At 50.3% G+C, this 13,020-nt stretch overlaps 1 protein-coding gene across 1 annotated transcript in view; it reads left to right on the top strand.

The window, feature by feature from the left end:
• Positions 1–1,514, top strand: part of LOC121021793 (palmitoyltransferase ZDHHC11-like) — a 21,522-nt gene extending 20,008 nt beyond the window's left edge. Inside the window, 1 exon segment of the mRNA XM_040462450.1 lies at positions 583–1,514. Coding sequence (XP_040318384.1) covers positions 583–596 — 14 coding nt within the window. The 3' untranslated portion in view covers positions 597–1,514.
• The last annotated feature ends 11,506 nt before the right edge of the window (positions 1,515–13,020 follow it).

Below are 13,020 nucleotides of genomic sequence, written 5' to 3'. Positions count from 1 at the left end.
TGAGGGAGACACAGAATCGGAAACAGGCTCCAGGCTCTGAGCCATCAGCCCAGAGCCTGACACGGGGCTCGAACTCACGGACCGCGAGATCGTGACCTGGCTGAAGTCGGACGCTTAACCGACTGCGCCACCCAGGTGCCCCACGGCCCCATTTTTAAAATGGAGAAAAGATTCTAATTAACTTCACCAAATAGGCTATATGGGTGGCAGATAATCACCTGACGAGATGTTCCACATCATCCACCACTAGGCAAGTGCAACTAAAGCCACGGTAAGACGGCTGGAACGGCTCCCTCAGAAAGGCTACCGGCACCGGGAGCGGGAGACACGGAGGGACCGGCGGCCCGCAGGTAGCCGTGCGAAGTCGTCGGGGGCTTCCGGTGACACCACCGTGGAAAGTAGTTCGACAGTTTCCTAAGATCTTCAGTGTGTTCCTAACCTCTGACACGGCGACCCCCACGCAGAGACCCCTTCCTGGGAAGGCCCTGAGCCACACGCACCTGAAACTAATGACGGACTTGATTTGCTACGAACAAGCCTCAGTACCAACGATTTCTTCTCCTTTTTCCTTTACTCCCACAGGCAGCCACGGGTGACCTGCAATCACCCTCACACAGGTAGGTTGTAAGCTTCCCGGACTGCTTCTCTCTGAATGAAAACGGCTACGCGCTCTTAAGCCGAGTGCTTTGGAAAGTGACTCACGTCTGATGGGGTATTTTGAAATCATGTGACAACACAGTAGGAAATATCGCTGTTTCGCGTAGCAGTGCCACGTACAGCTACGCAGGGACCTCTTGCGCTCCACGTGCTTGGGGAAATGCAGTAATTGTCTCCCTGCGGACGACTCGCATCTCAAGCAGCACGGCAGCGGCAGCGCTCATATCTTCTGTGTGTCGGTCGGAGAACGTGTGGGGAGCAGGTCCCAGCCTCCTTTCTGTGACCTCCGATAATACGTAGTTGCCCGTCGCTCCTGAGCCATGCCTGCTCATTCTGAGCCCGCGAGGAATCACACAGAGGACAGCCCTGCACGCGCACACGCACCCAAAGTGCACCCCTGCAAAGTCACAGAAGCAGAAAGTGGCCCATTATGAAGGTCACGACCCAGGGTGAGCACACATTTTAAAACGTGCACTTGGTCTCCACTTTGAAATCGTACCAGTGTGGAGAGTCACCTCGGAACACAGAGAAACGAGAAATGTGCTCACGTTAGGGGGAGGGCCTCCATCTGCCAGGGCTGCCCTGACGAAGGACCACAAAACAGCTGGCTTAAAAAGCAGAAACGTACTGTCTCACTGCTCTGGAGGCTGGAGCCGGCCTCACCTCGACGTGTCCCCAGTCACAGGACCTGCGCTTGGCTTCTCTCCCTGGCTCGTACCTGATGCTGCTTTCCCTTTGTCTCTTCAATTTTCCCATTTTGCCCCTTTCTGGCAAGAATGATTGAAAATTAACGAACCATGAGGGCCTGCCTGCCCTCTTGCACGGACGCGGCCGTCGGGCTGAGGGCCTGTCTTCTTGCACGGATGCGGTCGTCGGGCTGACCCTGGTCTCAGGTGATGACACCTTGAGCTGCTAGAGTCGCTGCATCTGAAACCCCCCCTTACAGCGATGTGAGGTCGTTGGTGGACACGGTTCAATCCACTTGCACGGTTCAGTTATCTGAGTGTCCCACGACCTACATCCCCAACATTGCTCTTGGTAATTCCTGAACATCTCTTCCCTTCCAAACCCAGGGCCTCTCCCCAAATCCCCTCCTGATCTGCAGGGACACTCCTTGTTGTTGACACCCCCTGCTGCTCCTGAAGCTCTCCCTTTAGGTGCTCCTCCCCTGCCCTCCCGGGGTCTCCCACCGTGCGGTGGACCTGAGGGGAAAGGGCGGCAAGGAGGCTGTGTGATGCCGTGGCCTGTGGTTTCCAGCAGCCATCAGCATCCCCTCCAGGAAGCAGCGCCTGTCCTTGCTGATGAGTGTCTCCCCTTCCCCCCGCCATCCCACAGAGTGAAGTCCAACCATCTGCTGCCGGACGTGCACTCAGGTCCACCCTCCTCCACCAATGCATTCGTGGAGGACTCGCGGGTGATGGTAAGTGAGGCATGGCCGTGTGTGTGTGAGCCTCAAACACAGGGGTGGGGTCCAGTGCTGAGTCTAAGCTCCCCACAAGAGCAAGGGCAGGACAGTATTTGGACCTGCTTGTCTGGCTGCTTTAAGGCATTTATGGTGTCCTTCAGGGACACTGCTCGAACAGGACAGTGGTGGGAGGGGGATAAAGGAAAACAAGGCGGGCAGCACAAACGATCTAAAGCGCAGGGCGTGTGTGTGAGCAGAGAAACATGACGGAAAAATGGGTGCTACTGGAACGGAAGCATCACACGTGTGCTTGGGTGACATGTGTGCGCTCCGGCAAGCTGGCGGGATTCTGGCCAGGAAGGGCTCAGTGACCCACTTACTGTCACAGCAGAAGGATGCCCCTACTCATCTCCCAGGTCAGCGGGGAGGAGGGACATACCTGGTCCACTGTGTTCATTACAGAGCCTGGAGTCAGAGCTCCATGTTAGAGATGCTGGAGGCCGGTGTTCAGTGGGGACTGGGTGTGACTGGCCAAGTCACAGCTTAAACCGTAGCCAACACAATTATGGCACGACCCCTCCCCGCCACTCGCTCCCATCAAGCCTTCCAACAAGCACATACTTTACGTGCATGGAGACCAGGCTGCTGCTCCATTCCAGGGGTCACAGTGGTGGCTGTGGCAGTGATAGCATCTATTGGCGCCCATCCCTGCCATCCCTTCTTGGGTGGTGGTGGCCACACAGCTTCTGAGTGACATGAAGGACACATCTCAAGAAGCAAAGATGTGATGACCATGTGGGTGTTGACCATGTATGACCGTGAGGGCCATGTCCCCCTGCTGGTTATAATGTGTGTCCAGGTGAACCTGTGGAAGCCCTCTCTCTGATGTGTGGCTCTGGAGCTCGCCTCTAGAATGTGTAGTAGAGCAGTCTCAGGGCCACCTCATTCCGATCCTGTCTCAGGAATCCAAGGAAGCTGTGACCGTTCGTTGTCACTCTGCTGGACACTTGTCATCCATCATCACGTTTAATCCCTCTGTGGATTGTCTGAGACAGATAATCATCCCACTTTGATGGCCGGGCTCGCCTCTTGGTGTGCGTGGAGCTTTAGGACCCCACCGGCTTAAACCCTCCCCACCCCACACCCCTGAGGATACATTTTCTTCTGCTTTCAAAACTGTATATGCCAGATATGGTCATATGGCTTTCTAGTGCCACATAGTAACAGCATGGGGTCTGGGGCTTTTAAACATTTGTATACTTCATTCTAAATCTTCCAGTGTTGAAAAATGCATTTCTCACTTAAGAAAGGTAGTTACCTTTCCAGCCAATTTACACAAATTACCAACACTGTCGAATTCTACCGAATTTTTAAAAAATAATGACACAAACCCTCTCAGAATATAGAAGAAGGGAGACCTGTTCTGTGAGGCCAGTTCCAACCTGATACCAAAGCCAGACAATGTCATCCCAAAAGAATACCATGAGGCAAAATCCTTCAAGAAAACACAGACAGAAACCATTAAGTGTTAGCAAACCAAATCTAGCAGCACACAGGATTAAGTACCATGGCTATGTGAAAATTAATTGACATTATACAAAATACCAACAGAAAATGACAATAATATGGCACTGTCAATTCAGAAAGGGACTTGCCAATAAGAAACTCTCATGTGTGACAAAAAAATAGTCTCAACAAATTAGGAATGAAATGAAAAGATCTTCATTCTGACCTATGCAATACACCTATGAAATACAACTAACATACTTCCTGGTGAAAGACTGAGTACGTCTTAAAACCGGGAATAAGGCAAGGATGTACTGAAGTTCCAGCTGGTGCAATAAGACAAGAAAAAGGAATAAAGAATAGAAAGTGAAACTGTGTTGATCACAGACAACATGATTCTAAGATACAAACAAAACAAAAAACAAAACTACTAGTAATAAAATAGCTTTTCAAGAAGCAGGTAAAGTGCTCTCCAGTAAGCTCTGGGACATTTATCTTCAGTGTTATCCAGAGCACACCTGAAATCAAATACAGTCCCTACCTGGTGTCAGGAACCTCTGTGTGCCTCCAGCTAGCTCCACAGCAAATTGCCTCAGCATGGTCAAAGTAAAAGTTTCTCCATTGCCTTGGCTGACCTAGAAATGTTTTATGTAATTTGCCATTATCTGGAATGGAAACTGTAAAAAATAAATCTCTTTTGACTTTGTATTGTTAAAAAAATAGCAAATCCAATCATATTTCTGTATTTGGCAAAAATGCCACTGAAAATAATATTAGTTATTTTATTAACAATAGCATTAACAATAATGAATTTAACGAAACTGTAGTAAAGTCTATACATTGAAAGTTATAAGTCATTGCTGAGAGAAACTGAAGACATTTAAAATAAATGGAAAGATATACAACGTTCATGGATTGGAACACTCAATATTGTTAAGATAGAATTTCCCCCAAAACTGATCTATGGACATAGTACAATCCCTATTGAATTCCTAGGAGGTTCTCTTTTGTTTTTTGTTGTTGTTGTTGTTGTTGTTGTTTTGTTTTGTTTTTTAACCAACAAGCTGATCATAAAATGTACATGGAAATTCAGAGTACCTAGAGTAGCCAGAACAATTTTGAAAAGAGAACAAAACTGGAAGAATTATACAATCTGACTTCAAAATTTACTAAAAAGCTATAGTAATCAGGTTAGTGTAGTCAATGGAATAGAAATGGAATAGAATAAAAATTCTAGAAATAAGCCTTCACATTTATGGCCAAGGCAATCCTTTGGGGAGAAGTGAAAATTTCAACAAATGGTCCTGGAACAACCGGATATCCATCGTGAAGTAAAAATAACACCATACTGGGAATGCAAGCTGGTGCAGCCACTCGGGAAAATGGTATGGAGGTTCCTCAAAAAGCTAAAACTAGAACTACCCTATGACCCAGCAATTGCACTACTAGGTATTTATCCAGGGGAGACAGGTGTGCTGCTTCAAAGGGACACATGCACCCCAATGTTTATAGCAGCACTATCAACAATAGCCAAAGTATGGAAAGAGCCCAAATGTCCCTCGATGGATGAATGGATAAAGAAAATGTGGTATATACAATGGAGTATTACTCGGCAATCAAAAAGAATGAAATCTTGCCATTTGCAACTACGTGGATGGAACTGGAGGGTATTATGCTAAGTGAAATTAGAGAAAGACAAAAATCATAGGACTTCACTCATATGAGGACTTTAAGAGACAAAGCAGATGAACACAAGGGAAGCAAAAATAATATAAAAACGGAGGGGGACAAAACAGAAGAGACTCATAAATATGGAGAACAAACAGAGGGTTATGGGAGGGGTTGTGGGAGGGGGGGATGGGCTAAATGGGTAAGCGGCACTAAGGAATCTACTCCTGAAATCATTGTTGCGCTATATGCTAATTTGGATGTAAATTTTAAAAAATAAAAAATAAAATTAAAAAAATAATAATACCGTACTTAGGTATTGACTTCCCGGAGACCCAGGTGCTGTCAAGGTCAGATTCTCCTGGGGCGTCTCCCCTCAGCTCTCCGAGTCCTCAGGCGGCCCCTCCTCTGTGCGCCTTGGTCCTGGCCGCTGCCCGCGTGCAGATCTGCCACAGAAGTCAGGGCCGCCCGGTGGCTGCGTGTGACACATACCGGTCCTGAGCGGGCCCCTTGGCCAGTGTGGACACTGGCTGTGGAGTGCGCTCCCCCACAGACCCCTTCCCTGGCCCCGGGACCCTGAGGACGTTTGCTCCAAATCGGTAATAACCAATGTCGTTTTGTTTAACAATAAGCTCGAGGTTGACCACTCCATCTTGCTTCCTGTCGTGAACAGTCATTTCTTCCCTCACAGGAAATAGCCAGCAGCCTGACTTCGTCTGCCCTCAGGTGAGTCTCTGAGCCTCCTGCAGGTGCTTCCCGCGTCTCAAAGACTTCACCACGATTCCCGACGAACACAGTCTTTGGTGGGAAACCTTAGGGTACTGTGATGATGTGATCAAAGACAAACCAGTTTCCCTTGACATCACAGACGCGGACAGCCACCCGAAGGGCTCGCCGTACTCCGCTCGCTGGAGCTTGCGATGAGACCTCTCTAGGTTCTTCACAAGTAACGTGAGCCAGTGCACAGGTGTGAGCGATGCCCGTCTACTTTCTGTCTGTGAGCATGTGCTGCGTGCAGAGGGCGCCACGGTCCATGACTGTGTGCAGCAGAGGCAGGGCTCTCCATGTGCCGGGTGGGTGACCGCACCTCGCAGGCCCCTGGGGAGCACACGGCCTCTGCCCCTCCTGTGCCACAGAGGCAGAGAGTGGCCCCTTTCACATCGTGGCCCAGCTTCAAGCACACATTTTAGAGAGTAAATCAGGTGTAGCGGAACACCGTGACTACCGTCCCCGTGACAAGACGTCGTCTTCTCCTGGAGTATGAGTAACAGGAGGCCACACAGCACCCATGTCAGCGAGGTCCGTGCTGTCTCCCCTACATTTCCCTGAGCACACGGTGAGCACAGGCTCCCTCTGTTTCTGGAAGGATGGTTCTGGGGAACATTTCACAGCTGTAACTGTCTGAATATTGTATCCTCACTTCACAACCTCAGTAACTTTGCACCAAGTGCCCTTTAATGCATTTGAAGTGAAATTAAAAAGGGCAAGTTATTTACTTGAATGTCACCCACCACACACACACACAGACCTCCCGCTCTGGCCTGCAGGGACTGTTGCAGAAAATGTTTCTTTGGTAACCGAAGAGTTTGGACCCAGTTGAGCAGCTAGCGCTTTAGACACCTTCCGTGGCCTGCTCCTGAGGCCTCACCCAAGTCTCAGTCCTCGAGGCCCACCCACCAGGGGCCTCCCTGGGACGTCGATCACAGGGAAACCTTGTAGGACTTCATACAGCCCGTGTTCCTCGCGGTCGCTGGCAGACAAACTTATTGGGAGTACTTCTTCCCGGCTGCTCATCTGTCTAGGGTGTCCGGTCTGCTGGTTGTGTACAAATCAGCCAAGCAGTGAATATATGAATAAGGGGGAGGGTCCATCATGCAGGTGAAGCTGCTTCTGTCTGGTTTTAAAGGCATTTCTGTCGGCAGAAATCCACCGGGTGGCTTGTTTTAGTTTTCCACTGGTGGTGGAAGCCTGCAGCGTCCTTCTCGCATGAACCTTCTGCGTGTTTATGGCGCGGGACCCCCTCTGGCACTCAGCCTCCAGGCGCTGCCTGCTCCCCAGACTGCAGATAAGAGGGGGCCCCAGCGGGGAGACGTCCACGGGCACCGTGGAGCCTGCAGGGTCCCCACGCACTAGCCCGCCCGGCGAGGGCCTGCCCTGTAACGTGTTCCTTCTTCCCCGCTCTGCCCTAGCGGACCCGGGAGCAAGGTGTTCCTGTCGCCATCCGGTGATCCAGTGACTTCACCCTACACTCCACCTTGGCCTCCGGCACAGAGGACCACCTGCGGTGAAGGTGAGCCTGTGCTCAGATGTAGGGCTGGGGCTCCCTCCTAAGCCGGGCTCAGCACCATCCCTGGATGCTGGTCGCACTGGTGTTCTGCATTTACTGGGTGCCTGGGCCACTACACAAAGAGCACCGACGGTGGGTGTGGAGTAGGAGGAGAAGCGAGAGCAGATCACACTCCTGACAGGGGCCCGTGTGTGTGAGAAGCCGAGTCCCCAGACAGGTGTCCCTAAAACGAGCCTCGTACGTGTGCTCTGGTGCCACGTGCTGGTGATGGCCACGTGGTAGGTGACACAGACCAGAACGCCCGCTGTGATAGACTCTCAGCAGTGGGTGTTTTCAGGGTGTCCCGTGTAATCCCTTCAACTTTCTGTGTGCTTGGAGATTTTCATGATAAATGTTGGGATAGAGAAGGGGTGTGTATAACTGACAGTCAACACAGAGCGTGTGAGCCACACATGGGGTTGAGTGAGGAAGCCTGCAGATGATACGCTCATGGCCCCAGGACCGGGCGGGCGGGGTGGCCTGTGCGGCCAGGCAGGAGACACAGGCAGACACAGTGTGGTGGCAGTCTCACCGGCAGGTGAGTGTAGAACCCGGAAAGGCGGGGCTGTGGAGGGCCCGGCTCCCACTGTCCGTCCTTCCGTGTGCTCCCTTCCAGAGTGGCTCACGGGGCCACCCAGCCAGTGGGGCCTGAGTTGCTTCTGTAACAGCAAGAGGCTCCAGACAATGTGCTGGAAGCCTCGGCTTCGAGCTTGACGGCACTTGAGAGGGCCCCTCAGACCCTGGCGCTCAGCCGCCCATGCACATTCACCGAACTCACGCGCCCACCCCCGGGCTGGGGCTTCCTCTCTGCTCATTCTGGAACCCGCGTTTAATCCTGACGCCCTGTGTGCCCCACTTCACGCCAGGCCCACCCCTCTGCGGGCGACCCCAAGGCCCGTAGCTCTTAGCAGAGTCCTTAGAGACAAATGGGCGCCATAAGGCACACTTGGACTTGGGAGTCCACTCTGGTGTGCAGGCGTGACTGGCTCCACAGCCCAGAGTAAGTTCTTTAACCTCCTGGAGTGCCTGGGTCTCCACACTTGCAAGATACGCATGGACTCCGTGAGGGGTCCCGAGTCCTGCCGCCGGTGTCCAGCTGGGACTGGTGCTCAGTAAATGGTAACCCCCGTCCCCCATCATACCTGCTTTGGACTTTGCTGCCCATTAATTATAATCCTCATCCGAGGACACAGACTCATCACTGATCTATGCATTACCTGCTTCCTAAGTTTACTTGGTATTTTATTTATTTTTGGTAACAGATGTAGCATCACCGCGCCCCCCCCCCCCCGGAAAAGGCAGGGTCCTGATGTGGTCGACTTCTGTGTGGCCCGGCCACGTGTGGTCTGCTTCTGTGTACGTGGCTTGGCCACGCTCTTTGTTCTCATGTTTTCCTTTCACTTCAGTGTTTCACATCATATGTAGTCCTAAAAAATAGATGCTCACAACACATCGGTTACTCTTTATTTCACAGAAAGGACATAGTGTGTATGTGATGTTTGGAATTTGGGGGAATCACCTTTTCACTTACTACTTCTCGATCAAAACGGTGGTTCCCTGTCCCGGGTGGCCGAGCTCATTTGCCTTCCTTCTGCGACTGCTTCTTGTAACTCGTCCGTCCCCTCTGCTGTGGGCCAGCAGGACGTGTGCCCCCGTGCGGGTCCCTGTGATGAGCAGCAGGCCATCTCTTCTACAAGGCCAGACTCTTCTACAGGGGTGCTCGGTCTGCACTCCTGCAGAAGCATATGCATATTCAGAGCCCCGTAGGTCCGTAGGTCCGTGTTGTCCCCAACACCTGGGGCACCGAGTGGTGCGGCTGGCGGCTCACGATCCCTCCCAGCCTTCCCCTCACCACCGATGGTGCTGAATATGCATTAGCCATGTAAATTTCCTTCTGTCGGAAGTGCTTCCTCTTGTCCTTGGCCCATTTTCCTCCTGGGCTCTTTCTGCTTTTCTTATAGATTTATTTGTGTGCTTTATATATGCTTGATACAAACGCCTCATTAGTTGGGTGAATTACAGATAGAGTGTCACAGCATCTCGACTCCATGCTTAGCTGAACTCAACATTTGATGAGTCAGAGTCACACTCACACTTGTGCATATTTTATGATAATGCTTTTTGGTCTCGATTAATCTTGAACCCAATCTTCTAAAAGACAGTCATCTATACTTTCCACTGCTAATTTTCAACATTTGATTTTGAGAGTTGAGTCCTCACTCTGTGGGTCATTGGTGTGTTTAGTGTGAGGTAGGGATCCAGCTTCTTCCGTTCCAGGTGGTTTCTGTTGTTCCAGCTGCTTTCGCTAAACATCAGATTGACCTTCTTTCCCCCACTGATTTATTTTTTATATGTCTCGTATATTTTTTATTCCATAATTCCTCCACTACTGCCTTTCTGTATTTAGTTGAATTTGCATACTGTGCCATTGTGATTCCCATCTTCTTTCCTTTTGCTTATACTTTTTAGTTACCTTCTTACTGGTTACCTTGGGGATTACAATTAATACCTTAAGCTTATAAGAGTCTAGTTTGAATAATACTACGTTAATTTCAGTAGTATATACTCTGATCCTATACATCTTCCTACCTTTTCCTTTATATTGTTACATCTTTATACATTGTGTGCCCATTAAGAAAGATTTATAATTATTCTGTGAATTGGTCTTTTAAGTCACATAGAGAAGAAGAGGAGTTACAAACCAAAGTACGACAATCCTTGCTTATGTCTCGACCTGTGTGGTTGCCTTTCCGAGCGTACTTTATTTCAGCTACTGTCTAGAGCCTCTGTTTTAGCCTAAAGATCTCCCTTTAGCATTTCTTGTAGGGGAGGTCTGTTGGTCATGAATTCTCTCAGCTTTTGTTTATCTAAGAACATCTTAATTTCTTCTTTATTCCCAAAATACGGTTTTGTTGGATTTAGAATTCTTGGTCGGCAGATTTATTTTCCCTCCAGGACTTGAAAGGTGCCCTCTGGACTCCATGGTTTCTGATGAGAAATCAGCTGTTGATCTTACTGAGGCCCCTTGTACGTGATTAACCACTTCTCTCTCAATGCTTTCAGACTCCTCTCTTTGGGTTCTGAGAATCTGGCAGTGCTGTGTCTTGGTGCGAACCCTTCTGAGTTTATCTTGCTCGGAGTTTGTGGAGCATCTTGGATGTGTAGATCCGTATCTTCCATCGGATTTGGAAAGCGTGCGGGCAGTGTTTCTTCGGATACTTTTTCTCTCTGCCCCCTCTCTTCTCCTTCTGGGCCTCAGGTCCGCCAGGTGCTCTTCATTTTCCTTTGTTCCATTTTTCTCCCTGGTCCTCAGGTTGGAGAATTTCAACTGTCTTCAGGCTCACAGATCCTTTCTTCTCCTGCTCTGTTTTGAACTCTTCTAGTGAATTTTTAATTTCACACTTTTCAGTGGCAGAATTTGTTTGGTTCTTTTTTGTAATTCTATCTCTTTATTGATTTTCTTTTTTGTTCATTCAGTATTTTCATGACTTCCTTTAACTCTTCACCTTGGCTCATTGAGCACATTTAAGATAACTGACCTAATGTCCTTGACTACTAATTCAAATCTCTGGGCTTCTTCCAGGAAATTCTGTCAAATTCTTTTTCTCCTTTGAATGGGCCATATTTTCCTTTTTCTCTGGATGTTTTATAATTTTTTGTTGAGAACTGTATATTCTGAGTATTATAATGTGGTTAAGTCTGGACATCAGATTCTCCCACTGCTTGGGATTGTAGATCTTTGCTTGTTGGACTATCAGTTTGTGACTCTCCCAGGCTATTTTTGAAAAACATGTATTTGTTGTTGCAGAGTTTCTTTCATTATCTCTGTGGTCAGCCAGTGTTTTCCTTCAATGTCTGGCTGCAAATAGGGGGACTAAGGTCCCAGTAGATGCTCCCAAAGACAGCTACTGCTGCCAAGGGGGCCAGGGCAAGCGAGCCCTTGTGCCAGCCCCTCGGGACATGACCAGACTGACCAAAAGGCACAACAGACAAGTTTTGGAGTACAGAGTCCCTACTGCCTGCGCAGGAATGAAGGCTGTTGGCCTGTAGCCGCAGGAGGACTGAGGGTGGGTTGTCGCTGCTCTGTTGACACCACTCACTCGGGAGAGTTGGACAGCATCTCTCCCCTGGTGCTGTGCAGCGTGTCTGGTCTGGCTTCAGAGTCTGGAATAGTTGACCCCAAAGGCTCTCTTTAGCACAGTGGTCACATCTGTGGAGGACCAATCTCTCGTGCTTCCTGCTCCCCGGTTTTGTCCTCAGGTGAAGGATGCTGATGTGCACTCTGAGAACACGTGTCACCACCTCCCCACAAATCTCTACCCCGCAGGCAGGCCTCCACTGTTCTACTGCCCGGCTCCATTGTGTTTCTGTTTTCATTCTAAGCAAACAGTGTGCTTCCCTGGGACATCATTTCAGTAATACCTTGATCACCTTTGCTTCCAAGCACCACCACCTCCTTCTGTGGGTTTTTCTTACACGTCCTGCCTCTACCAGGTTGCTGCCCACTCCGTGGCCTTCTGTGGCCAGCACGCCCACCTCTTACCCATCGGAGCCTTGCCCCCACCTCAGCTCCCACAACTGCCTCTGCGTTGGGTCCCCTGGGGGCCTGTCCATCCCTACAGCATTGTCCTCACACCTGGCTTTTCTACAGTCTGTTCCCGTTTGCTTCCTCTTCTTCAGGGAGTCATTGTTCATTGAGGTTCCCCTTTCATTTCCTTCCTATTTAATCTCATTCACGCCTCAGTTTGTATCTTGACCAATTCTCAAGAGCTGGCTCTGGGAGGAGGATGAAGGCATGTACGGGTTTAGAGATCTCCTAGACACACTGGACTTGCAGAACCTTCCAAGGAAAGTTGTGCACAGCTGCACAGTCCAGTCCCGCCGCACACAGCCCTGAAAGTCAGAAGGAGCACCGTCCCCGGCCGTTTGGCAAGAGCCGTGCTCTCCCCTGTCATCCGTGCGGGGGATCTGAAGTCACCGTCAGCAGGCCCAGTAGCACCAGGGCAAGGGAGAAACCTCCTGCTTTCGGGAGATGGTGTGAGGACATTCGGGGCCCCTGGGTAGCCAGGACGCATCACCAGCAAGCAGAGTTGTGCAGAGAAGGTGCCAAGCAAGATGAGTCGGCCTGTGTTGTGTCTTCCCCCCCCCATGCCAAGGGTCCAAATAGGCTTTGGTGCCCCCCGGGAGACCCTCCTGCTCATCAGGAAAAGCACCACTTGTCTCTGTCCCGATGCGCGTGCAGAGGGAAAAGCCACCCCCCGCCCCCAGCGCAGCCTCATCAGCAGCCCCACATACAAGCGAGTGCTCTGAACTCAAGAGGCGAGATGGCCGCCGGTGTCCCAGAGCCCGTCGTGGCTCCGTCTCCAAAATGTGCTCTTGCTGCTCCGTTCTGTTCCCTTTGGCAGTGCAAGAGATGCCATGTCACGTGTTTCCTGTTATTTCTCTGCAGGTCTCAAAG

This window comes from Herpailurus yagouaroundi, unplaced genomic scaffold, assembly GCF_014898765.1.
Source record: "Herpailurus yagouaroundi ecotype Mexico unplaced genomic scaffold, PumYag 321, whole genome shotgun sequence".
Taxonomy (NCBI): Eukaryota; Metazoa; Chordata; class Mammalia; order Carnivora; family Felidae; genus Herpailurus; species Herpailurus yagouaroundi.
The sequence above is the reverse complement of the archived record's forward strand: the minus strand, read 5'-3'. Positions and strand labels throughout refer to the sequence as shown.